The sequence below is a fragment of the Melanostigma gelatinosum genome, assembly GCF_949748355.1.
Source record: "Melanostigma gelatinosum genome assembly, chromosome: 2".
In the NCBI taxonomy this organism is placed as follows: domain Eukaryota; kingdom Metazoa; phylum Chordata; class Actinopteri; order Perciformes; family Zoarcidae; genus Melanostigma; species Melanostigma gelatinosum.
The window spans coordinates 30991376-31017528 of NC_136635.1; the positions used below are offsets into that span (position 1 = coordinate 30991376).

The window sequence follows — 26153 nt, forward strand, 5'->3', positions numbered from 1 at the left end:
ATACATAAACAAGCATATTAAAGCTACTGCAGATGTCAAGCCAAACGCATTTAACCAGAGCTGCTGTTCGCTGTTTAAAGACAAAGTGCATCCTCCTTTCATTGTTAATAAAGAGTTTAATCTCACGGTTGTTCAGAACATCCGTGCGTTTTAGTTCCAGTAAGAAGTCCTTCTCCATTCATGGATGCCAGTGAAGACAGTCGAGCCTCCCCAGTTGTATTTCTTGAATACGTTTTAATGCATTTGAGGCTGAAAATTTCCGCTCCACAGAGGCAGCAGATATTGGCATTGTCACCGCCCAACACGTCAGGCTAGCCCACTGACCAATCACGTACTTGTAGGCCAGCTAGAAGGCTCTGGCACGTCAAAGAATACGCCCAACATGTCAAACTAAAGATCTGATTGGTTGAAGAATATGACAATCAACAATATCATCCCCACTCACTTAAACAGCAAAGGGATGCACTTGTGAGTCTGCAGGCCTCTGTTCTTACCTGGAGACACAGAGGTGAGATCTGATTGGATGAAAGCTCTACTTAAAACAAGCTGCACTGGAAGCAGAGCAACTGAGGAAGACAGGAGCTGTGCAATGAGAACATAAGATAATGGGAAAAATATTTGTATAAATTATAATACATGTAGTGTATTTAAGAAAAAATATAAATATAAAATAGATAACTTTGTGATTGTGTTTCGGCCAGCAGAGAAGGCCTTGCAGGCCCTGACGGCCCACCACTGTGTGTGAGTAACAAAGTCTCACAAGGATATGTGAGAAGAGTAAACAGAACCTTCTGTCAGCTGGAAGAAAGAAGAAAACATTTTTATTGTCCTGTACATATACACGAAACTTGACTTCTGCATTTGACCCAGCCCTGTATATAGGGAGCCGTTTAGCCTCATTGCCCGGCCGCGCTTCCCGCTTTTTTAAATTATATTTCCGTGTGTTGGCCAACACACAGAAACAAAAGAGTGCGCCAGGTTGCCGAGGAAGCGATCCAAAGGATGCTTGCGTGCAGCAGAGCGCGGCGGCAGCTTGACAAACGCCGGCCAAGAAAAGCAGAAAGCACAGGAGGGATTCAGTCAAGTGCTCATTTAAATATGAGCGAGCAACAGACTGAGGCATTTGAATGAGATTATAAAGGGAGACGGGGGTAGGATGAATTTCAAATTGAGAGCATTACATGTATTCTCTCTCTCTTCTGTGTCTCCCCCTCCCTCCCTCCCTCCCCCCCCCCCTCCCAGAGGTGAGATAATGACTCCCAACAATGAGCAGGAGGGAGCAAGTTGGCAGCGCTGTCGCCACATAGCGAAGCCCAACGGTTATTATGGCACGGCTGTCTCCTCCCTCCTATTTATCTGTTTACACACACACGCGCAAACACTTTTGCACACACACACTCTAATTTAACAGCATCTAACCAGCAGCTTCACTGCAGTGGTACGCATTGCACCTCCAAAACCTCATTTTACCACAACATCCCCTCAGCATATATTTATTTATTGATATATATATATATATATATATATATATATATATAATATTGCCTAATGCAGCTTCAAAAACAGCTTCAGGTTGAGGGAAAGACACTGAAGGAGGGAGAAAGAGACAGATGGAGAAAAAACAGCCAGTGACAGGAAAAAAAAGAGCAAGGAGGGTGAGAGAGGGGAGGGGAGGTAGTAGAGAGGGAGGAGAGAGAGGGAGAGTAAAGAGGGAGGGGAGGTAGTAGAGAGGGAGGAGAGAGAGAGAGTAAAGAGGGAGGGGAGGTTGATCCAACAACAGCGCTGGTGAGACAGAAGTTTCAGCTCGGCGCTTCACACACAACCAGGACAGAAGCTGCCGAACACACACACATACAGGTGAGAGAACTCTTCCTCTTCTTGAGCTCTTTTCAAAGCCCTTTTTTGACTATGATGCTGACATCCAGGTGTGAAGGTGAAAGAGATGAACTTCAAGTCATGAGTGTGCAGGCACGCAACGCCGGAGCGTTTTATCCTGAGGGACGAATGTCAACACAAAAAGAGTCCAGAACGAGCCTCGTTCATCCCAATGCAAGAGCGCCACTTCCCACGTGAAGTGCTTGTGTGTGTCGGTGTGTGTGTGTGTGCTTGCGTGCGTGCTGGTGAAAAAAAGCACTGCACAGTGTGTGTGTGCGTTCAGCAGTCGTGCCGCGTCTGAGCAGCATGCATTATTTATCTCCAGAAACAGCGACACCTCAGAGGAAGAAACGTATATATATATATGTATATATATATATATATACATATATATGTATATGTATATATACATTCAGTAATGTGTTCATGTCATGTGATGGCTGAAGCTACAACCTGCCTCTTCTCATATGCTTCAGCTGTGCACACACACACTTGCTACATCTTTGCCACAGTAGGTTTGCAACGGATATCCGATGGTTTATTTATCTTTCATTATCTGCGGCGGAGATGCCGGAGAGCCCCCCGAGGCAGCGGGAAGGCGGTGAACAGCGCTGAGGTGATGAGATCTCGCTCATCTTTCAGATGGCTTCTCTCGCGCTGAGGAGGTCGACTCCTTTTTGTCTGCAGTACCTTAATCCACATCTGCTGCTGCTGCGGGGCAACAGATTCATCATCTGGCTCAGAGTGTGTGCAGATTACATATTTGTTAAGGGGACATATGCTTGTGTTACTTACAGCATCTGTGTGTTTGTGTGGCTGCATCGAGCAGCTGCTGCCCTGTTTTATTGAAGACCGGAGGCACCTCCTGATGCAGCAGTTACACACACACACACACACACACACACACACACACACACACACACACACACACACACACACACACACACTTTAATGACAATTAAAGGAATGCTCCACTCAAACTCCTCCCCTGTGGGATTGGGAGGTGGTTTCTGAAAAAAGTTTGGAGTTTGGAGGAAGATTGCAGCTTGGATTTACAGTTGAATAGTGTTTTCTTTCCGGCTTCCTCACACAGTCCAAAGCAAAGACTGGACATAAGAAGTAGACGCATGGTGACGTCACCCATTGGTTTGTGGACTGATGTTTTAAAGCCTTGAGTTCGACGATTCGGCCGTTGTCATCTTGGATTACGGCCGTCGCCAAACCTTGGCTTTTTGCAACCAATGAACAGAAGTTACCATATTTTGAATGTGGAGTGACGTATGTCTCTGGTAGCAGCAGCAACCTGTCAAGCCCCGCCCTAAATCATACCCTGCTTAATTGTGGACTGATGTTTTGAAGCCTTAAATTCTGCGATTTCCCCATCGCCATCTTGGATTACGGCCGTCGCCATGTTTTTTGCAGCCATTGAACGGAAGTCAACATATTTGGAATGTGGAGGAGTACGGACGCCGTATACGTCTCCGGTAGAGACCTGTCAATCACTGTGTAGCCCCGCCCTAAAGCATCCTCTGCTTTATGGTCTGTTTGACTCTAAATGGACCATAATGTACTAAATGAACATCATGCTGTGTTGAAGAAGACTTGAAACTAGAGATTGAGACATTAACTCATGTTTACAATGTTTACTGAGGTAATAAATCAAGAGAGAAGTAGAGTCATTTTCTATAGACTTCTATACAACCAGAGGAGTCGCCCCCTGGTGGACACGAGAGAGAATGCAGCTTTAACACATGAAGCTTTGGCTTCACTTGACAGAACAGGAGGTTGCCTGTCTTATTCAGTGTTGGGTTGTACTAACAGCGAATCGATTGCAAGCCGGACGTCTATAATTCCGATTCCAATGTAACTGCGTCCCAGTGCATCTGCTCGGGAAAACATTGACGCGAGCAGCTAACGGTTTGTCTCCGAGGTTCACAACCATTTACAAAGAACCTCAGAGAAAAAGTATGTAAAGTGACCATCTAGTACCGCGGGTAAGCACAGATTACTACAAGATTGTTACAGCACGTTTCACAAAAACTCAATGAAGCACGACATGAAGTCATACAAATGATGGCAATATTAAAGCTGGTTAGCCAACGTGCTGCGGTGACGTCAGGTGTGTTTATGTCTGCCATTTGGAGTTCTGACTTTCCAATGCCCTTTTCCGTGTTGGAGGATTCCCATAAATGATGCCGGTGACAGAATACCTCAGCCACCTTCCCCACATCTGATCAAGAACGAAGGGCAGTGACCGGACTCAGGTATTCAGCTCCACAACATTGACTTCAGACTTTATCCAAGTCGAGGCTCTGACGCCTCTCTTGTTTCGTGCAAAAGCTTTTCAGGAGTTATATTTTTAAACAATCACACTCTTCTGTTGTTACAGGTGTTACCTTACCAGAGGAAGTTCTTCTGATGTGTTTTTCCAGGGTTGAGTCACATGTAAGAGTTGAGAACACGCATCATACTCTCTCTGCTTTCATGCTGCAAGTATTTTTAGATCTGGTTCGACTCTTTTCTCCATCGACCTCACGCAGCACGTTAACTCGCTGGTAGTGTAAGACAGTGACAGTCCATCGACACGCAGGACACCGCAGACCAAATGTCGACGTTACCGAGTGGAGATCCACAGTGAGAATATTTCAGTGGATCCACAAGAGTCTCAGCTTTCCAGCCAAACCCAGTTCTTGCAATTCAAGACATTTCTATGTGGTACATGCACTGCACGTCCACAGCAACTAAACCTCAAAAGGGGAGGGTGTAGCTTAAAACGACATTTTGCACCAGAGTGGAGCCACGCTGGTATTCTGAACAAGACTCTAGAGTGAGGCTGCAGTGACTAATTACAAGAACGACCTTCTCTGGGAGTCAGCCGAGGATAGCAGCGGTTTGATCTTTTGAAACGCTCTGTAAGCCAGCAGAAAGAATTGCTGCACATCCCGTTTTTAAAGCGTTTTGCCAAATAGAATATTTAAACGTACGAACGGTTTCTTAGCCACAAGAAACCGTCAGCTGCAGATCTTATGTTCAAAGAGTTGGGAGGAGAGACCGAGAAGAGAGATAAGAGATGGGAGGCCTCTTGATCATCCACGAGTCGGCACACACAGCGCTGCTGTTGTGGCGTCGAGGCTGGTTGCTGTAAGGGGAACAACTGGCAGTATGTCCCAAATAAACCCATCGAGTCGCTGCAGTCGAACGCTGTTCACCTTCGAGAGGACTCAAAGCAGATGGAGGTCTGTTCGCTCCGAGCGTGCCAATCCTTGAAAGCACAACATGCATCCCACTCGGGACAAAGAAAACAGAAACGCAACCGGTCCACGTGAGATCATTGACCGGGCTGCAGGCGAGTGTGTTGTGGAACAAGGGTGTGAAAACAAAAGTATGATGTGAGCGAGGCAGTCGAGGTTTGAAACAAGCCCCGGGCTGAGAAACATGACAGCAGACTTAAACAGAGAGTCGTCATCTGATAATCCCTCTGTTGCTGCCCTTATCCGTCTCCCGCAACATCCTCAAAAAAAGAAATCCACACAGTTCATCCCTCTAAACCGAACCCTGGTCTCTTTTTCTCTCTCTTCAGGAGGTTCTCCGCGCTTTCATGCGTCATCTTCCTGCTTTCTACCGCAGAGAAAGTGTGACAGCGCTCAACATTAAAAAGCACGGAAAGTGAGAGATTATTACCTTTGAGGTGAGAATAATGAATCACAAATGCAAATCATTTGCTGTTGTTTTTTATTTGTTGAAGCAGTCACCGTTCATGGAGCGGTGACTCGCGCACAGATAACTGCAGCTGGTCCGGTTGGGTTGCAAATTGAAATGATTTGGTGAAGTAAATTCAAGTTGGAAAGCTTGTTGTGTCACTTGCCTGAATTTACGCTTTCCGTGTTTCACGAATTTCGAACGGTGGCGAGTGGACATTTTGTCAAAATGGCAGAATTCCATTAAAAAGGTGCATGAAGACACTGGGAGCATTTCGATTGCCTCTCAGCGGCTCTCAGCATGGCGGCGCCCGAGCTGGCGGCTCGTGGCGGAAGGTGAAATTGACAGTTGCCGCACTACAAATCAAAGTTGAGCCGCTCGCAACTTTTTACGTGAAGTGTCAACCAATCCGGTTTTAGATCACAGAAGCTTATCCTGCTGCGTTGGAATATATCTCAAACACCCACATGTCTTTTCTTTGTTTGGTTATCCAGCAGAATGAGAGGAAATCACTGATTTTCAATGACTGTCTTATCGGTGTTTAAATCTTGGAGTGAGACTTTTCCTGCAACACTACTCTCACATTTTAATCACAAACCACGTTTGTGTGTTTCGTCCTCGTAATGACTCGCACATGTCTGTCACTGTCGCCCTGGTTTCCTGGTTGTCTGCCACCGCCGTTCACTCTCTCTCTCTCTTCGTCTCTGTGGGCGAAGTGACAGGACTGAGTGAGCGAGTCGTTTCTGCTGCAGCAGCTTTTCTTTGTACTCTTGTTTTGTCAGGAGCAAGAAGACGTTTACAGGCCGGCTTTGAGTTCATAGAAATGGATATTCTTCTGTTGTTTCGCTTCAGCTGACAAGCTCGCACCTCAAAGTCTCTTTCTCTCTTTTTTGTATTCCTTCTTTTCCGTCCGGTCCCCACAGGCTGGTCCGACGTCCACAGTTGAGCAGGCAGCTGACAGCACAGTGACAAGTGTTGAGGATGAGGAGGGAGGGAGGGAGGTTGAGGATGAGGAAGGGTAGAAGAGGGACTAATGAGAAGGACAGCAGCAGCAGGGGTCTGTCACTGCACCTCCAGATAACAGACCCACTCTTTGATATCTTGTCCCAAGTGACCAGGTCGCTCCATCGCCAGCTTGTTGCCACTTCTGCTTTTTTTTTTTTTTTTAATCCTTTGTGCACTTGTTCAGGGAGGATGAGGAGGAGGAGGAAGAGGGTGGTGTCAGACCTCTATGGATCAAAAAGCTGAAGGCAGAATGGAAAGAAGGTCCAGCAGAGAAAGGACTGGAGGGTTCATTTTACTGACCTCACGCCCAATACGTTCTATGGAATGTGAATCTGTTTTCATTCCAACAAACATTTACAATATATTGTATTGACAATGTAACATCTACATAATGTGTTTAAACTTATAATTAAAATAGAACATAAAGTATTAAAAAAAATCAGCCAAACCAATTCCATTAATATAAACATCAGAATGTAGTATCACTGATAATAGTAATAAAAATAATAACCGTAGAAAAATATACTAAAATCAAGAATAAGTGAATATTTTGGTGATTTTAGTCGTGGATTTCTTATTCGTGATATTTAAGAGACGGGTGAAATATCTGACATTTTACATGAGATAACTAAGAGATTCTCTAAGATGTGGTACATTCTGCAACACATTGAATAAAATGATTTGTTTTTCACATTACTTTGTAAACACATGACTGTATGTACATATAAGAAGGTAGCTATGTTGCATAGCTATGGGGTCTTCTCACAATATGTATAAAGATAAAATATGTATTAATATACAGTACTTACAAGACGTTCTTGTATATTTATAGAGACAGTTATGCGGATCCTTCTAAGTCTATTGTTTTAGGTTTTAGTATCTTCACAGCTGCAAAAACAGTTCGTTGTGTTTCTCAACACGAGCTCAGAGGTCTGGAGGTAAACCAGTGAGCTTCAAACAACAACTATAAATGCATGTATGAGCGGTAAAAGTGCTTTATTGTTGTAACTCCCCTCTGCAAGACACGTAGCTTGTAATAAAATGCTTTTGTCGATCGCTGTAGAGAAGAGAACCTGTCAATACGCGGCTCCATTTCCCTTATTAACTTGGCAGCTGTGGTTGTTACTCAGCAGGTTTTCTGGGCCAGACGCTGAACCTCAAATTGATCCTGTTGGTAGCGCCGTGCCATCAATGAGAGAGTGTGTGTGTGTGTGTGTGTGTGTGTGTGTGTGTGAGAGAGAGAGAGAAGTGCTTTAGATAAGAGCGGCATATAAATGTGGTCCATATACATCTAATCCACAGACGGCAACTTGATTTTCTCTCAAACACGAAACATTGATCCTGGAACCGATAAGCGTTGACTGAAATCACGATTACGTGTGTTTTAATTTGGGTCACTGTGCACCACGGTAACATGACATCTTTAATTAACTGGTAGCTTTAACTGTGTATACAGAGTATTCAGGTTGTTTGGTTGCAGGGCATTGTTTTTTGAGCTCAGGATGTATTCACATACAACGCTTTCATTTCACAACCAAACAACTCTACTGACCACCAGGGGGCGACTCCTCTGGTTGTATAGAAGTCTATGAGAAAATGACTCTACTTCTCTCTTGATTTATTACCTCAGTAAACATTGTAAACATGAGTTTATGTCTCAATCTCTAGTTTCAAGTCTTCTTCAATACAGCATGATGTTCATTTACTACATTATGGTCCATTTAGAGTCAAACAGACCATAAATATTCCTTCCCTTTTTTACTGATAAAATCGATCAAAACAGTGAAAATAAAACCAAACCAGACCATCGCACAGAATGCAATACATGTGCAATTTACAATTCCTGCAAATGATTTGTCAGAATGAAGCACACATCCTTGTTTCTAGTGTTTGAAACCGTTGTTCCATGATTATACAGGGAGAAAAATCCACTGCGGAACATTGTTCCCACCCACGGTAGAAGTGACCTCTTTCTCTTTTGTTGCTGTTGCTATCACAACAGTTTCAGTTCAACTGCATAATATGAATCGAGGTCAGACGAGAACTTGCTGACATGCATTCTGGAAAAAGAACATAATCACACGCCCATGCAGAGGTGGGTGGTGGAGGGGGAGGATCGAGGTTCAGGAACAGCGGAGCGTGCACTGCTTTCTTTAGTTCTGTACTCCTGAACATCGGATCTGAAGTGAAACAACGACTCTGTGGTTACAGTGCTGACTTTCAGCTTAAAATCTGATTCACCATGCTGCTTTTTATACCCTTTAAAACCTGCTTTTTTTTGCCATTTATGAACAAAACATTCATGACATCACTTTTTAAGTTGTAGCTTGTTACAAACAGTTGGTCATTTAAACATCCAGCAGCTACAAAGCAACATCATCTTTCCTTTGGAGTCCTGTTTGTTTCCATCTGATGACTGTAAAACACTCTCCTCTCTCTTATCGCTGCTGTTGGTCTCCACCAGGTCCTGGAGGGAAATATCCGTCTCTGCCGCTGCTAAATGCTGCACTATGTTGACTCGCTGGTCTCCAACTCCAGCCCTGTTTCCATTCAATGGACAAGCAAATGTTCAGCAAACGTTTGAAATCTCTTGAAAAATAAATATTAATTCGGCTTATTTTCATCAACTGGTTTGGAGAGAATAAACGCGGCTACCGCGTAGTTTATTTAGAAGTTGGCGCTGTAGGCTACGCTTTATGCATGACTGTAATCGAAGAAGAAGTCGAGGTTAAGAACCTGACGCGAAAGAAGTCACCGTGGACATCTGACCACCTGAGAGAGAGAGAAAAAAAAGAGGTCTTTCAATTAAAGTTGTAATAGTTCTTTCATGGCCGCCATGTTTAATCTTGGACTTGAAGCGTTCACTTTAGCATAAAGTCCTTTGTGCGTTCTCGTATAAGTATAATCAATCAGTTTGCTGCACCAGAATGACAGATTAAACGCGGACAGAAACAGACTTGCACAGTCACTCACGGATCACATGATCCTCCTGGCGGACACGGCGAGGAGAGATGAGCCGCTGAAGACAAAGTGGCCCCCCCCCCCCCCCTTGTTGTTGTTGGGAGGTCGGGGTGGTTGGCCTTGAGCTGGAGCTCCACAATGGATGGTTTGTCTGAGCGCTTGAAGCTAAATATGTTTCATCCTTTTGTGTGTGGCTAAACATGAGCACGAATGGGGATGTATGCCTTTTGTCAGCCTGGACACGGACACGACCGATGTCTGAGGAATGTCATGTAGACGGGGAAGCTCTAGTCATGAAGTTAAATGGAAACAAATGGGCTTCGTTCCAGAGAAATTTTGCCTTGTGTGAGATGAGGGGATTGACTTTAATCTCCCGTTTGTTATGGAGCTTGAGTTGCTTAGCTTAGCTTAGCATAAAGACCGGAAACAAGGTTTTCTGTCCAAAGTTCGAAAACACACCAACACCTCACTGATTTACACAATGACTCCATCTTGTTTGTTAAGCGTGAACAAAAATGCGAAAGTGGTTCAGGGAGAGTTCCAGCTGTCAACCCCACAAAAGGTAATTATTCGTCAATAATTAGTTGACATAACCTAATAATAACTTCACGTACACCAAGTTAAACCAACAATCCTGAAAAGCTGCACTGTGTTTTACAGATCAGCAGAAAATGACAAGTGAAGAGAATGATCGATGCGTCTAAAGTCTTGGTTTACTGGCGGAGGACTGCGTGAACGAGTGACGTGTACTTTACTTTCTGATAACAGTCCCACAATGCAAAGCGCCACATTTATAGATGGAACAAATCCTGTAAACAGTGATATTGACATTGTCAATACGGATCAAAACGCTGTAGGTCTTAACTCGTAAAACATTCAGTGCAACGTTAAACATCTCCCGTTACAGGAATCCGCTCTGTATTTACTCTCTTTGAGGCTCACTCATCCACGAAACCTGTTCTTCAATGTCTGCTGTCCTTCAACTGGAGGGGTTTCTACAAATGTAAAGGCGTTAATAAGTAGTTAAATGCTGTTATCCTCAACACAATGACTCACGCGTAACACAGAACATGACGATCGTGTTATCGCGTTCAGCTTCGTGTCTCAGTCTTGTTACAATTTCCAGTTCGTCAGAAATCAATGAATTCATCTTTCAGAGAACATGTGCAGGTCTATTTAATGGGGAGTCGTGAATGAGTGCACAATAAAACCACCAATTCTTTATTTAGCATTTTAAGGTTTTTGTCTACAAATGAAACAAGAGACAAAGTGTTAATTGGTGAGCTTTACAGGTGTTGGCTTTCCCCTCTGCCTCGAATATTCATGCTAGGCTATGCTAATTGTCTCCTGCAGACACGTGCCATTCATACCAACCTCAGCAAATAAGCATTTATCACGTATATCTAGAATGTAAATGATTGTGTGTGTGACTGTGTGTGTGTGTGACTGTGTGTGTGTGACTGTGTGTGCGCGTGTGTGTGACTGTGTGTGTGTGTGTGCCCATGCATATGTGCAATGAGTGTTGGTTATTTTGGCATCAGTGCAGACAGGAAACCGTGTTCGACTGTACAACGGAACAATAGTTCTCTCTGTGGCTTTGATCGAATGAGAGGGGGAGATGGATGGAGGAGAGGAGGTGTGTGTGTGGGGGGGGGGGGGGGGGGGGTGGGTAGTGAAACAGCCGCTCCAGGAAACTGATTTTATTTCAGCTTGAGCAAACAGTTTACGATCGATCCATATAGAGTGATGCAAACAGATCAAACGGAGATCAATGGACTCCACAGAACGAGAGCGCAGTATTACAAAGTTACATCTCCATGTTGGCTTCATGATTACGTGTTGGTGGTCACGTTGACATTTACATAGAATTAGCTGGAGGGTTTCAGCTGAGTGGGAAATCAATGAAAATATAATATCTGGTCCTCTTGAAACAAGTAGCATCAACAGCTTTCATCCAGCTAACGAGAAGAGTGAAGAGCGTTGCTGCGCTGAGAGGCTCAGATGAATGAAACCAAATCCTCAGATTTAACAGGAAACACGGTTCTCATCCAGAAGCACAATTGTAATTTACTACTTAACGCTGATGTTGACAGTAATCAGATTACTGTAACCTCGACCACACTCTCACATGGTGCAGACACACATATATACTGACACATGCTTAAAACAAATACACATATGCAAATAAAAAAAACTGAATGGGACCAAATATAAAAGAATACTGATTGAAATGGTTAATATAAATAATAATTAATTATTAGTTGAATGATGAAAATGGTGATTATTATTATTCATTATGCTTAAATTAATAATGATTAGTTTCATGCTATTTATATTGTTATATTATTATTGATAATAATTATGAATATTATTAATATGTATATTTTCATTATGCTTGTGTTAATAATTAATATTATTAGTTATATTATTGATCATTATAAACTTAAGTTCCAAATCAAATAAACATCACCTATTGCAACAGAATGTGACAATAAATAATAAAATAAAAATACTGATTTATTATGGATTCGTTTTGTTATAATGTTGTAATTATTGTAAAACAATAATAATAGTACAGATTTAAATGGTGCATTTAACTAAGGAAGAAGTAAGTGACTGGTCTGATTGTTTAAAATGCAGACCAGTGTTATTTTTCTACGTGCACGAATTCTGCTCAGTTGCTCGGTGTTGCTTAACTCCCATGGGTGCTCATTATGGAAGAGGTTTGTTTGATCTATTCTTTCATTGCTGTTTGAACCTGAAGCATCAAACTCTCCAAGGACTCGTCTGTCGACATGACTGGGAAAAGATGCTGCCATTACACAGACAAACAAACACGACTTTTCAGTGCAAGCTGCCTACGAGCACGCCTAACGGCTCTATTGTCAGCGGCGTCATCTTTTTATTCTTTCAGATTTCGGTAAAAAAAAAAAAAGATAATATCTGCACTGCAGCGTCTTTTGCTCTTGCATAATTGATTCCTCCTCCTGCTGCAGCAGCACAAGTAATCAGACAAAAGCAATCAGTTGCGCCTCGGTGCTTTAAGTACAATTAACCGCTAGAATTACTTTCTATTTAAAGGAGGTCGATTTAAAATACACATACAAAGAGAACATTTCGTTCCAAGAGTAAATAACTTCCAGGCGTTGGCAGTGATGCATTGCTTGTGATGTTCAGGCAAGCGATTCAAATGCAAGGATCACAGGAGAATGGCGTGAAGTGTAAAAAATCCAAAAGGTTTACTGAACTTTGGTTCACAAAGGGCAGTAAGCTCTGCATACACAAAGGCATATACACAAGTCAAACAAAGAAACGGGCTACAATCAAAAGATCCAAATAATGTAAATCACGGGGAATATCACAACGCTGGAGCAAATAAGTGGTGAACAGCTGGGCTATGAGTAGTGGGAGGTCTGATGAGCGCATGAAACACATGAGGATCAAACAGGCGGGAAACTAAACAAAGGCAGGAAGTAACGCAACCCAAGGAGCAAGCGAATACAAACATAAAACAGGAAGGGAAATTAACTAAAGTTAATGTGAGTCGTCACATTGCTACTGTGAATACAGACTAATATATGCAACACATAGAGTAGTACATCTATTATCACTTTGGCTTTAATGTTTCATCAATTAGCAAAGACGTACTTAGACCAGATGGCAACCTCCGGTTCTGAAAAGTGTCTTAAAGCTGCATTCTCTCTAGTGTCCACCAGGGGGCGACTCCTCTGGTTGTATAGAAGTCTATAGAAAATGACTCTACTTCTCTCTTGATTTATTCCCTCAGTAAACATTGTAAACATGAGTTCATGTCTCAATCTCTAGTTTCAAGTCTTCTTCAATACAGCATGATGTTCATTTAGTACATTATGGTCCATTTAGAGTCACACAGACCATAAAGCAGGGGATGCTTTAGGGCGGGGCTACAACGTGATTGACAGGTCTCTACCGGAGAGAGACGAGCTGCAGCTGACCAGACGACAGAAAAGGTTGCATACAATGAAACTACTGAGGTGTTTCATATTAAGAGAAAATAAAAAGAAAGTACTGCAAAAGTCAAGAAACATGAATAAATAATAGAAAAGTTAAAATATGTACAATATATTTGGATTGGAATGAAAGAGCTGCAATGTGCAAAACATTCATTTTATTCAAATGTATTCTAGATGTTGTAGCAACAGAGGTTACCTTTGATCTGAGCTCTCTTCTAAAACAGTCAACCTTTCTTTCTACCACGCTCAGCAACAAAAACACTGCATCCATGTCGCAGCTGCAGCATTTCGATTTTAAAAGCCGAATAAATGCAACATCTTTTTTTTCCCGCTTCAGATACGATGCTGCTCCCAGCGAGCGTTCTGATTGGCCTGCTGTGCCTGAGCCACGCCGGCGGCGCGCTGGGTTTCGCCCGGCTGCAGGACAACGTGGAGCAGCGCTCGGCCTTCTCGGTCGCGCGGACCAACAGCATGGAAGGCGGGCCCAAGATGACCGTCACCTTCGACGCCGTTTACGTCAACATCGGCGGGGATTTCGACCCCAAGGCCGGCTTGTTCCGCTGCCGCATCACGGGCGCGTACTACTTCTCCTTCACGGTGGGGAAGTTTCCGCACAAGGACCTGTCGGTGATGCTGATGAAGAACCGGAACGAGGTGCAGGCCATCGTGTACGAGGAGAACGCTGGAGAGGAGAGGAAGGTAGGTTCCGGCTGGCCGTTCTTACGAAAGGTATTTTATCATGTGGAAGCTCTCCAGGTGTCTCGCAGTGCATCATGGCTCTCATCACAGAGGGTGTGTTTGTGTTTTGGTGGGGATTGAAGGCAGAACCAGAACCTGGTGTAATGAAGCCTTTGGGTTCTCCGTCCTCAGGTGCAGAGCCAGAGCGTCATGCTGCAGCTGGAGTTCGGCGACACCGTGTGGCTCCGTCTTCACGGTGACCCTCGCTACGCGCTCTACAGCAACACCGGGCACTACACCACCTTCAACGGTTACCTCGTCTACCCGGACACCTATGGCTTCCAGACGCACCACCACCAGCACCCCGCCCTGGAGCCCCACCAAGACAACCGGGCCACGGAGCCTGCGAAGCCCGGAGCGAGAGAGGTGGAGGAGGAGCTGCAGCATCGGGAGGAGGAGGAAGAAGAAGAGGAGGACGAAGATGATGACGAAGAAGAGGACGAGCAGAGATCCGCCTTCTCGGTGGGGCGCACCCAGAGCATCGTGGGAGTCGACCAAGCGGGCATGCCGCAGCACCAGCCGGTCGCCTTCGACACGGCGTTCGTCAACATCGGCCGGGACTTCAACGTGACGGAGGGGCTGTTCACGTGCCGCGTCCCCGGCGCCTACTACTTCTCCTTCAACGTGGGCAAGCTGCCGCAGAAGACTCTGTCCGTCAAGCTGATGAAGAACCACCTGGAGGTGCAGGCGATGATCTACGACGACAGCCAGGGCGAGAAGGCGCTGCAGAGCCAGAGCTTGATGCTGTCGCTGAAGCCCGGGGACACCGTCTGGCTCTACTCCCACCAGAGGGACGGCTTCGGGGCGTACAGCAACCACGCCAAGTACATCACCTTCACCGGCTTCCTGGTTTACCCAGACTTCCCCAACACCACCACCAGCAGCAGCCAACCATACGCAGACAAGAAACCCTAGCTGCAGCACATGAGCGAGGGACTGAACATCGTGGGAGGAAGTCATACAAAAGTGGAAAAAGGATGGTTTGTGTGCAGAATAACGGCGGGTTGTCTTTGGCGCTTCCTCTACAGATGAATTCCTTCTCAAAGTCTGAGACCTTGGACTGAATGAATGAAAATCTATCCAGCTGACGGCTTCACAGGATTTCACTTCATCGCACTCGAAAACGTGGAAAACCTTGAACGTCAGCGATGTGAACTCCAATCGAATGTTTCAGTCTAAAACTCAGTTGTTACCCGCTCACCTCTGTGTCGACCCGACTCTCGTTCACGACCGCCGCAAGGAGTTCGATCCCGTAGTTCCACATCATGGCACAAAAAAAGAAAAATCAATCTTGCGTCCACTTTAAGTGCTTTGCCATTCAAGTGTTTTATAATTAAATCTTTAATAGTGGGTGCAAAAGTTGACATACGTCCTCTGGCGGGAAAATAGTTCCCGCTCCCATTTGAGTGAAAACAAAATGTCAATTCAGTCCGATTATGTGGCAGAAAGTAACTGGTGATTCAATACATTTGATGCACTTTAAGCTGTAATTTAGGATCCTAAACGTCAGTCATGAGGGGAGTTTGGTCATCCTACATGAAGGTGAAGAGGTTCATTTTGATGTGAAATACTTTCTGTAAGTGCATTTATTATCCTCGTCAAAAGACTTGGTGTTTCTGCTCGTGTAAAAAAAAAAAAAAAAAAAAAACTTGACTCTATGTCTTCAGAGGCATGTGGAAATGTTATGAACAGTGCGTTTTTGTGTAAGAAATGAGTCGCTTTTCTTTTATTTTGGAGCGTTTTCTCGCTCCGATACTCGGTCGTAGCGAGAGAAGAGGACGACGGGACCAAGCAGACGTCGGTTTTTGGGAAAAACTGCATCTCCGTACCGTCTGGACCATAATTTGATTTCTAATTCTTCAGATGACGACCACAGTGGGGGGGGGATTGAAAAAAGCTTCTCCCGGGGCCTCTGTAATATGCATGTCTGTTTAATTTCACACCGCCGGGAGGAAGACGATGCTCTTCACATGCCGATGAACCTTGACTTCATGAAACGTGGTGAGACCGGCATGTGACGTGATACTTTACAGCTAACTGGAGATTTCTGTTTTAAACTGTCGTCTGAACATCAATTTACTTACGTTTAAAAAAAAAGATGCAACCGTGCAAGAGCTGTATGAATTTAAATAAACATACAGTATATTGGACTAAAACTCTAAAGGGTTGGCCCACCTATATGTCCCGAACATAGGAAAGAAAAAAGCTGTTTGTTTTTCTTTTCTCATATGAAATACCGGAGACTTTTAACTTTGCAGAGCTTTAAGAAGTAGAATCAAAATAATCTGAGAAGGGAACACGACTCTGGTTCAACTGCTCACAGCTCATAGACATTCAATATGCAACCTTATAAATGAAGATGACAAACAGTATAAATAGCACATCCACACCGAGGCCATAACCCGTGTGCAAGGGTTCACAGGTCGACGTTCTAAGGGTTCAGTTGGAGACCACTTCCCTTAGGACTCCTGCTGAATTTAGAACCCACCTAGCTGGTTCACGAACCCACAAAAACCGAAGATAAAGATAAAATGTTGATTCGTAAATGGGATATTTGGTTGTTGCTTGTGCACAAAGGCCTCTAAAGAAGTGTTTTCAGCACAGCGTTGCAATTAAGATTCCTCTTGATATATTTTAAATGAGATATCGAAAACAAAACATCACAATAAACCTGGAAACGTACGAAACACACGATGGCGAAAGCTGAATTTCCTGCCGAGTCATAAGAGTCTCCACCTCACAGCGGGTACGACACAGGCCTCACACCTCCTCTGACAACGACTGAGCGCCAGCGAGCGCTTCACACTCTCACCAGGCCTCTCTCCATCGCGCCGCCACCAAATCCACAAATGATGTATTCCATCACAGTCTGACCCCTTGGTGTGGTTTCTCTACTCCAGCCTCAGTGAGAGTTCAGAGCACAGTGGCGGACCGATGATTGCTTCTGTTGTACTTTAAGACAGACCTGACCCAGTTCACAAAGTCAAGATCACGTGTGTGATGCATGCGCGTAACAGAAAATACAGTGAATTTAAAAAGAAGAAGATTTCTCATGACTTGCTGAGCAGCTTCACAGGGTCGACGCCCGTTTACTGTGTATTTTTATTCAGTGAATCGTTTGTACAGTAACTGACTGTGTTGGATGTTTCTGGTCTGTGCTTTATTTATTTCTGTATTACAAACTATGTCGAGCAGACGTGAGTCAAAACACTGTAGGAAATTCTGCAGAATTAGTGAATTGTGTGTCACAAAAACACAAATCCAACCAATAACTCAAAGAATATTAAAAAACAAAACAAACATTTTGACCCACGTCTTGTTTTCAGTAGTCTGGCTCATGTTAACTCTTTAACACGTCTCGAGTATTTCTTACATGTACAATGAATGCTTCAATGAAAATGTTTGAGAAAATAAAAGAAATGGAAATGTGCGGCCTGAACTCTGATCGCATCCATGCTGTGAACTGAAGATGGGACCAGCAGCAGTCAGAGGAACTGATCATTGGATTAGATATTGTGCGCTGCAGCGCCATCTGCTGGAGGACTCCAGCATCACAGGCAGAGGACCAGCACGTCACCATGATCACAATTCAGATCTTCACAATCAAAGTGACAATTAGTGGATACTGAGAACTTCAAAAGCTTTTTACTGTGATTTGATGTATTTAACCAGTTAAAACCAGTTGAGATAACATCGAGCGCACATTGATTTAATACAAATAAAAACAAATTATAAAGCATACAAAATATTTCACAGAGAGTAAAAATAAAAAGTTATCCGACTTAAATAAATAAATGAGTTCACGATGAACATGTATGATAGACAACCGCTTTCAGTTTACAAAATAAAGTATTATTGAAGTCCAAACAAACAATAAATGACATTTCTACGGATGCACTTTTGCAGTTTTATCAATTATAAAAACACAGTGAAGCGCCACAAGAACAATGAGAACAAGAAGAAAAGAGACAAAACTCATGACAATTAAACAAAAACATGTCTGACAATGAGTGACAACTGGACACCACGCAGCAAACATGAATGAGGTGGCACTTCTTATAGAACCAACAGCGGAGTAAAACATCACCAAAGCAACATATATATATATGAACAACATAAACTCAGCAACAAGCGCACATGTCAGCGAAAGTGCGGTAACTGCGCAATGCACACACACAGTCACACCATTGTGCTCACCTGTCTGACGTCATTCTGCGAGTCTTCAGCAGCAGAATAAAACCAGAGCCCTCTGCATCTCTGTCCCAGTATTACGAGTCCACAACCAGCAGAAAGGCGATCAGGTCACTGAAATATCAGATCCTCAGTGAAGTCACGTGGAGCACCCACCATCAGCATTTTTACATTCAGGCAAGGCAAGTTTATTTGTATCGCACATTTCAACAACAAGGTAATTCAAAGTGCTTCACATAAAACCATTAAAAGCATCAAAACATAAGGCAAAAGAAAAGGAGATTTAAAAACAATTAAAGAAACAGAAATAAAATTCAGTAGTAAAATGCAGAAATGCAGGAAATTGATGAATATATTAATTGAACGTGGTTCAATTAAAGGCAGCAGCAAACAGAAAAGTCTTCAATCTTGATTTCTGCAGCTTTCTGGGACATTTAGCATGGTAGCAACACCCAGCATGCACCTGTTGTGTGTGTTTGATTTGGTTCACTGGGCATGCTGGCCGGGTGGTGCAATAAATCACTTGATCTCTATGATACCTGCATTCTCTCTAGTGTCCACCAGGGGGCGACTCCTCTGGTTGAATAGAAGTCTATAGAAAATGACTCTACTTCTCTCTTGATTTATTACCTCAGTAAACATTGTAAACATGAGTTTATGTCTCAATCTCTAGTTTCAAGTCTTCTTCAATACAGCATGATGTTCATTTAGTACATTATGGTCCATTTAGAGTCACACAGACCATAAAGCAGGGGATGCTCGACTAATATCGATTAATGGATTAACCAGTTTTATAACATACACGATAAAGGTATTCTTATGGATTGGTTTGCTTTTCGTATTATTCTTTTCACTATTGTACCGTTTGTTACGGACCACTTCCCAAATCATATTCCTTGTATGTGAAAACATAAACCATTTCTGATACTGATATACTGTATAAGGCTAAAATGAATAAATCTGTAATTGTTGTGCACTTTATAACCTGAACGTTGAGCTCTGAGTAACTGACATTTGTCACTATTTGTTATTTTTTACAAACCAAACAATCAATCGATTGATGAATGGAGTAAATTAGCAGCAGATCAATCAATGACAATAATCACCAGTTAGCAGTTCAAAGAGCTCAGCTTTTACATCAATGCATGAGTAATAATAATCAAATGATAGATTATATAACAGTTAAGCAGTCACACACAAAGAACAGTTTGTTACAGTAGCAAGATGTTTGTATTTTTTATTAAAGTCAAAAGTATGTGGACACCAAAAGTTCGGCTTGTTTTGTTTTAGGCCCAACTGAGAGGTAAAGAGTTACATTATCCACATACATTTAACCAGAAAGATACTGAAATAATAAAAAATATGAACAGATCCACAACAACTCTAATGAAGGTTGAGTTATTCCTGGTTTTTATTTACATAAATATTTCAGGTGTGGATTGTTCAGGAGTCCCAGAATGACCCGAGCAGACAGAGCGTGGTGATGAAACAGAGGGACGCTTCACTTGGGGGCCTCGGGGGCCACGTCTCCGGCCTCCAGCTTGGGCGCGGCCTCTTTGGGCTCTCGGTAGGCGGGGAACACCTCCCACGGCGTGTTCAGGTCAAACTTCCTGAACTCCTGCGACAGCTCGACGGGCTCCGCCACCACTCGCTTCACCTCGTCATCGTAACGCACCTGCAGAGGGAACGTGCTGCAGTTTAGCAATTTACATAAGTATGAAGTCATTTCTGTCTAAAATCTGTCTGGTCTTGGTGGAATATATAAAAACAAAACTACATGAGAAGCCTTAATTAATGCTGACATGAATAATTCATTCTTTCAAAGAAATCTATGTAGCTTCAGAAAGTCTTTAGGCCATAAATGATTCCTTCTAAAAACAAACCATTAAGGATTTGTAAGGTTTGTGGCGAACCCCGGATTAATTATCACAAGATCAATACATTTATTTCATTTTTAAATCACAGGATCCTGCGGAGTTTTAGCTCATAAGAGTTTGGAGGACAGAAATAGAACATGAACAGAAGGAGCATTCCCATTCACACAAACACGGCAGGATGTTCAGAGAGGCATTCGTTATGCTTTCTGTTGCGACCGTTGTAGCGGGCTAACTTCAGAATAAAAAAAATGTAAATTAGAAAGCTAGTGAGCCAACGAGCAGACGGCTGGCCAGTTAGCTAGCTTGCTAACGCCACCGTGCTTTAATGCTACATTGGGTCCAACAGTCTCACTTGCTTTTATGACCACGGTTAAATGAGCACAGAAACCGGTTTAACGTCCTCTCCTCCTATTGTCTGGGCACAGCTTCCATCCTGCCAAATACGACGACATACTAGAGTCACACACACCGACGAAGCCGAATGAAGCCGACTGAGTACCTCTACGTATCCTGAGAGGGGGAAGTCCTTCCTGAAGGGGTGACCCTCGAAGCCGTAATCCGTCAGAATACGCCTCAGGTCTGGGTGGTCAGCAAAGAACACGCCGTACATGTCCCAAACCTGCACAAACACACACGCACGCACGCTTCTAGGCTCAGTTTGTCCGAATGTCCGTGGAATTAATGAATAAAACCGGACCGGTTTCTGGACTCACCTCCCTCTCGTACCAGTTGGCGGCCATGTGGACCGGAACCGCAGAGTCCACCGGTGATAACTCGTCTGTGTACGTCTTAATGCGGACACGAGAGTTGTAGCGCAGCGACAGAAGGTGGTACACAATCTGTAAACCAACACACACACACACACACACGCGCGTGCACACACACGCGCATGCACACGCACACACACGCGCATGCACACACACACACACACACACACAACTCTTCTGTCAAAGCTTTATTTCACAGGTAAGAATGTGGCGTAAGATGGAGTTAAAAGACTATAATACTACAGTAAAGGGGCAGTCTTATCAGATTTGTCACCATTCGGCCATATGTCTAGGTGTGTGTGTGTGTGTGTGTGTGTGTGTGTGTATATATGTGTCAGCTACCTCAAAGCGGTTCTGCCGTGATGGGATGTCGACAGCCGTGAGGTCGATCATGTTCCTGAACTGGGTGTTGGTGTGATCCCTCAGGAAAGTCAGCACAGGGATCACTCCGTCAGGGTGGATCATCACCTCCAGCTCGTTGTAACAGCTCACCTAAACACACACACACACGTTTCTAAAATATAAATATTGTGATTCTAATAGTTGATTAACTTGTCCTCCATATATTTACGCAACAAAGAGAAGATATCTGCCGGCTGTGATTGGTTGTTCCTTGTCACATGACGCTGCAGCGTTCATTAAGTTGAACTACTTTTTATCTCGGGGTGCCGTATAACACACAAAAGCTAAAAGCCTATTTATCTGATTAAAGCGACCTGTCAATCACAGTAAGCCCCGCCCTTTGGTCTTTCAAGCACCGAGTAGCACACTGGGACTGTGAGCTCTGATCCTCGTATGAACTGACCTGGACCTGCTGGATATACTTGGGCATCATCTCAGCCACATACTCCCCAAAGGCTGCCAGCTGACTGTGAGTGACGGCATCCTTGGGCCTGACGGTGGCTGCATGGAGGACAGAGGAGACAAGAGGTTAGGGAGGACTGGACAAGTCATCGCTGCACTCTCCTGCACCAGCAAACTCATCATTAAAACAAAACCACGTCATGATCACGCTCACTTAGGAGACAGGAAGTGCACTCCATTTAAAACCATTGGCGGTGCTTGTAATGACTCATCTCTGTTATTGAGTAACTCTGGTAACACATACTATCACGATGGTCATTTTAAAGGAGACGGACACAGTTTATCATGTATTTTAGTTTACATAAGTAATAATGCTTTGCAATAAGTTGAGCCATGATGGTTGTTTCTTGCAGTAGTTTGCTGTTGGGGTCCTTGTAATGACGTTGGTGGGATGAGGGTTAAAGTGATCAATAATTACGACACAATAACAAAATAAACATCGGATTCTGAAATGGACCAGTCTGCCCAATGAGTACTCGATGCTAGTACCTTTGTACTTTTACTAAAAGATCAAAGTACTTCTTCCACCACTGGTCTCCTGCAGCATCAGTTAGTTAGTTAATATGTACTTACGACTGGTTTCGGTGGTGGAGCTCTGCAGTCTGTTCTGCTGCTGGAGGAGACATGAACTTCTTGCAACTGGGGAACATACAACATGGAGGAAGGAGTCAATAATTAAATAGTATAAACACGCCACTGATGACTTCATCTACAGAGCTGTAGAGGAGCTGGAGTCATGTCAGCAACACGACAATCATAAGAAGCAAACAACTCATAAATCGACTTATAAGACTCCTGCACGAGTGTTAATTATGTCTAAATAAACTTTTCCATAAATACAACATGAACTGTCCTCAGCGGATGCTAACGTTAGCATTAGCTAGCTCGAAGGTCAAACCTGACACATTTTAACAGGTAAAAAATAACACTGCGTTGTTTTCAGCGCCAAGAAACGACACGCATGAAGTATATGCATCACTGCAGCAAACAGCAAGTGTAAAATAAAACTGGTTTATGGTCAACGTACGGTTATAACTCCTTCCAAGACCTCCGCGGACGAATCGCACTAGCGACGCCGCCATGTTTGTTCCACAACCGCTTTCTTCTTCGGGTAGAAGACGTTTAGACTGTTTGGCAGGTTGTCGCCCCCTGGCGGGCCGGAGGGGGAGTGCAATGAAAGCCGCTGAGCTCAGTATTCGTCTCAATTTCCCTGATTTTAATTGGTATTATATGGAAACAAATACTCAATCTAAGGCATCAGAACAACCGGAAGTTGAATGGATGTACCGCAAGACCCGTTTGAGAGGAGAACTTTGGCGGAGAAACTTCAGGCCAAAGGGCTGATATCAGATCAGCCTGACCTCACAATCAGACAGCAGACTAACGGGAAAGGGAAACAGTACATGCGAAGCTTCTCTACGGTTTGGCTAGCTGGATGACGTCATGCTAATAACTTATTTAGCTTTTTAAAACAACGGGGACAGATCCAGCACGGACAGTTAGAGAGTGAGGGACATGAAGCACCTGCTGAGACATGATATATAGTTATAATCAATAATAAATAAATAATTTATAAATCAATAATTATATATGTGTGTGTGTGTGTTTTATATTACAGCGAATATTATCATATGATATATATATTATTATATGATATACATTATTATATTACACAGAATATTATTATGTGATATATATATATGATTATATTATACTGAATATTATTATATGATATATATATTATTATATTATACTGAATTGCCTGTGAGGGTGACTAAAATAAGATGTCCTGACGTGTTTATCAAAGTGTTATTTACTGCTTTTTTCATGTTGGAATAAAGCTTAAATATTTAACTGCAAACTAGTACTACGTGTTTGATACCTTATTTTTTTGCATTCAATCATAGTGGGATGTTTGCTGAGATTGATTGGATGTGGCACAGCCCTACCTAGAACCCACCAGCTCCACTGCCCAGCAGTAGGCCGTTTTCAGAATGAGCCTCACAGTGTGATATCATTACTGGATCATTATTATTGAGGCATTAGCATTTAAACTGCTTAATGTTATTGCTGGTTGCGGTGGACAGAATGTTAAATGCCTTATGTAATTTTTGGTGATATTATATATCATATTTATTGTATATACTGTGTTTTTTCTTGTCTTGATCCAACACTATAGATGTCAAATAAATTGAGTGGAGTACAAAACACAATATTAACCTCTGACATGTAGATGAGAAGAAACAGAAGTAAGCATAAAATAAAGTAAAGAATCTCAAAGTTGTACTTGAGTGATGTACTTTAAGCTCCACCACTGATATATAGCATATAACATATATTCATAAAATCAGTGGAGGAAGTCACGTAAAGTCAAAGTTACTTGAGTAGGTGTATAAGTATTACCAGTAAAATATATTCAAACAAAGGAAAGTAACAAAACAAATGAAGTCGGGCAGTTTTTATAAGTTCCTAAAATGTTTAAACAATCTTATGATCATAATTCATGGAGCCAAAAAAATGAACAAAACAATAACACATCAGATAACATAACAAATATGATAATGAAATAGAGCATTTTCCTGTGAACGCAGTAATAGAACGTCCTCATCACTGTCGTCCAAAAGCAACAAGCACACAACAACTGGATTTAAGTGGAGCCTTTTTATTATTACACAAACTATGTCACAAATTATGTCACAAACAGAATTGCAATGTTACAGTATGTTCCGGCTGAAACAGGATGATTGGTCTGTTCAGATATTTGAAAAGTTGTTTTTCTGTACATGTATTTTACACCTTTAAGCCACAAGCAAGAAACCAGCTGGTCAAGGAGTTATAGGAAAGTTTCTTTGTATTCAGGGTTGTAAAAAATTGTCTTCATTGGGTAAACATTCTGATACAAGGCTCTGTATGAGTCCAGTGTCGTCCCCCCCCCCCCCGGATCTCTCAGCTGGACTGTTGGCACACCTGCTCGTAGTATTTCCCGAGCATCTCCAGCTGAGCGGCGCGCACCAAGATGTGCGGTCGGACAGACGCCAGCTGCTGACACGCTTCCTCTGGAGTCCAGCAGTGTAACTGTCAGCAGAGGACAAAAGTGCAGAAACACTCAAAATCCACAAACTTACAATATAATATACATATATGTTCACTCAGTCAGGACCGAGTTCCACAGAATCAGTGGAGTAGATCAATGACTTGAATACGTCACAATCACCTGTATGTTGGTACCGTATTCACTGACCAGTACACTCTGCTGAGTACGTCACCGCCACGCGGCCGCTGCCGACTTGTTGTTTTTTGGGAAGATTGTATGAAACGTCTACCACAGCGACTTCGAGTCGATAGTCTCACACATTGCTGCATGTTTTTGAGTTTGACTGAAGATTGCCTGCATACATTGCTGCTTGTGGACAAAACCCGCCGTCCTCTTCATTCTGTGTAACGATGCATCGTTCAGCCACCGAGTTGTTGCGCAGTACTGACCCGAATGAGGTACGCGGCAGCCATCGTGGCGCTGCGGGAGCGTCCGGCCTTGCAGTGAACGTACACGCTGCTGCCTTGCTCGCGGTGCTGCAGGGCGAACTCCACGCCTCGGCACAGGTTCTCCAGGCTGGGGACGCCGGTTAAGTCAACTGTGCTCAACCTCAGCTGCTCCACGCCTGCAGCCCGCCACTCCTGCCGCCAGCATCAAACAAATCAAGTCAACCCGTCATTCATAAAGCCTCAAGCTGTTTTCTTGACTTGTACGTGATCCAAACTGTTATAATGTACCTTGCACCATAACATCTTGTTGCTGATTTTAATCTTCTCTTAAACTTCCCAAATGTTCACCTGAATGTTGTGAAGTGAACTCACCTCAGCTGAGTTGCAGAAATATTTGGTCTCATACTCCTCGTTCATGGTGATGACCCCTCGAACGTTTTCTGTTTCTACCAGCTGCAACACAACAACAACAACAACAACCATCAGGTTTCTGAAACAATAAAACTTTAGCTGCAGAGTCCATTTCGAAATACTCAGGTAGTAACAATCGTGGAGAATTGCTGAATTAGTTATTTGGTGGTTCTCACAGAACAGAGACGCTACAAACATATGATCTGATAGAATATGACGCATTGATGTCGATTAAACTCGTGTTTCTTAAAGTGGGGTCTGTGGCACAATACCAGGAGTCTGTTTTCAGA

At 43.3% G+C, this 26153-nt stretch overlaps 3 protein-coding genes across 3 annotated transcripts in view; 1 reads left to right on the plus strand and 2 right to left on the minus strand.

Annotated features, from left to right (window-relative positions):
- The first annotated feature begins 1835 nt into the window (after positions 1-1835).
- Positions 1836-17625, plus strand: c1qtnf4 (C1q and TNF related 4). Its single transcript, XM_079287261.1, has 3 exons — positions 1836-1857; positions 13870-14231; positions 14403-17625. Exons 2-3 carry the CDS (start codon positions 13875-13877, stop codon positions 15183-15185), a joined length of 1140 nt encoding a protein of 379 aa, XP_079143387.1. The 5' UTR covers positions 1836-1857; positions 13870-13874; the 3' UTR covers positions 15186-17625.
- Positions 17626-19850: 2225 nt separating this feature from the next.
- ndufs3 (NADH:ubiquinone oxidoreductase core subunit S3) lies at positions 19851-23091 on the minus strand. The gene is made up of 7 exons (XM_079282893.1): positions 22997-23091; positions 22543-22608; positions 21911-22008; positions 21448-21597; positions 21052-21177; positions 20838-20957; positions 19851-20136 (listed from the first exon to the last, which is right to left on the minus strand). The coding sequence occupies exons 1-7, from the start codon at positions 23049-23051 to the stop codon at positions 19963-19965; spliced, it is 789 nt and encodes a 262-aa protein (XP_079139019.1). The 5' UTR covers positions 23052-23091; the 3' UTR covers positions 19851-19962.
- Positions 23092-24708: 1617 nt separating this feature from the next.
- The window catches only part of ptpmt1 (protein tyrosine phosphatase mitochondrial 1), a 1913-nt gene continuing 468 nt past the window's right edge, over positions 24709-26153 (minus strand). The window contains exons 2-4 of the mRNA XM_079295756.1: positions 25825-25905; positions 25453-25644; positions 24709-25044 (exon numbers count right to left, since the gene is read on the minus strand). Coding sequence (XP_079151882.1) covers positions 24916-25044; positions 25453-25644; positions 25825-25905 — 402 coding nt within the window. The 3' untranslated portion in view covers positions 24709-24915. The remainder of the gene's footprint in view (positions 25045-25452; positions 25645-25824; positions 25906-26153) is intronic.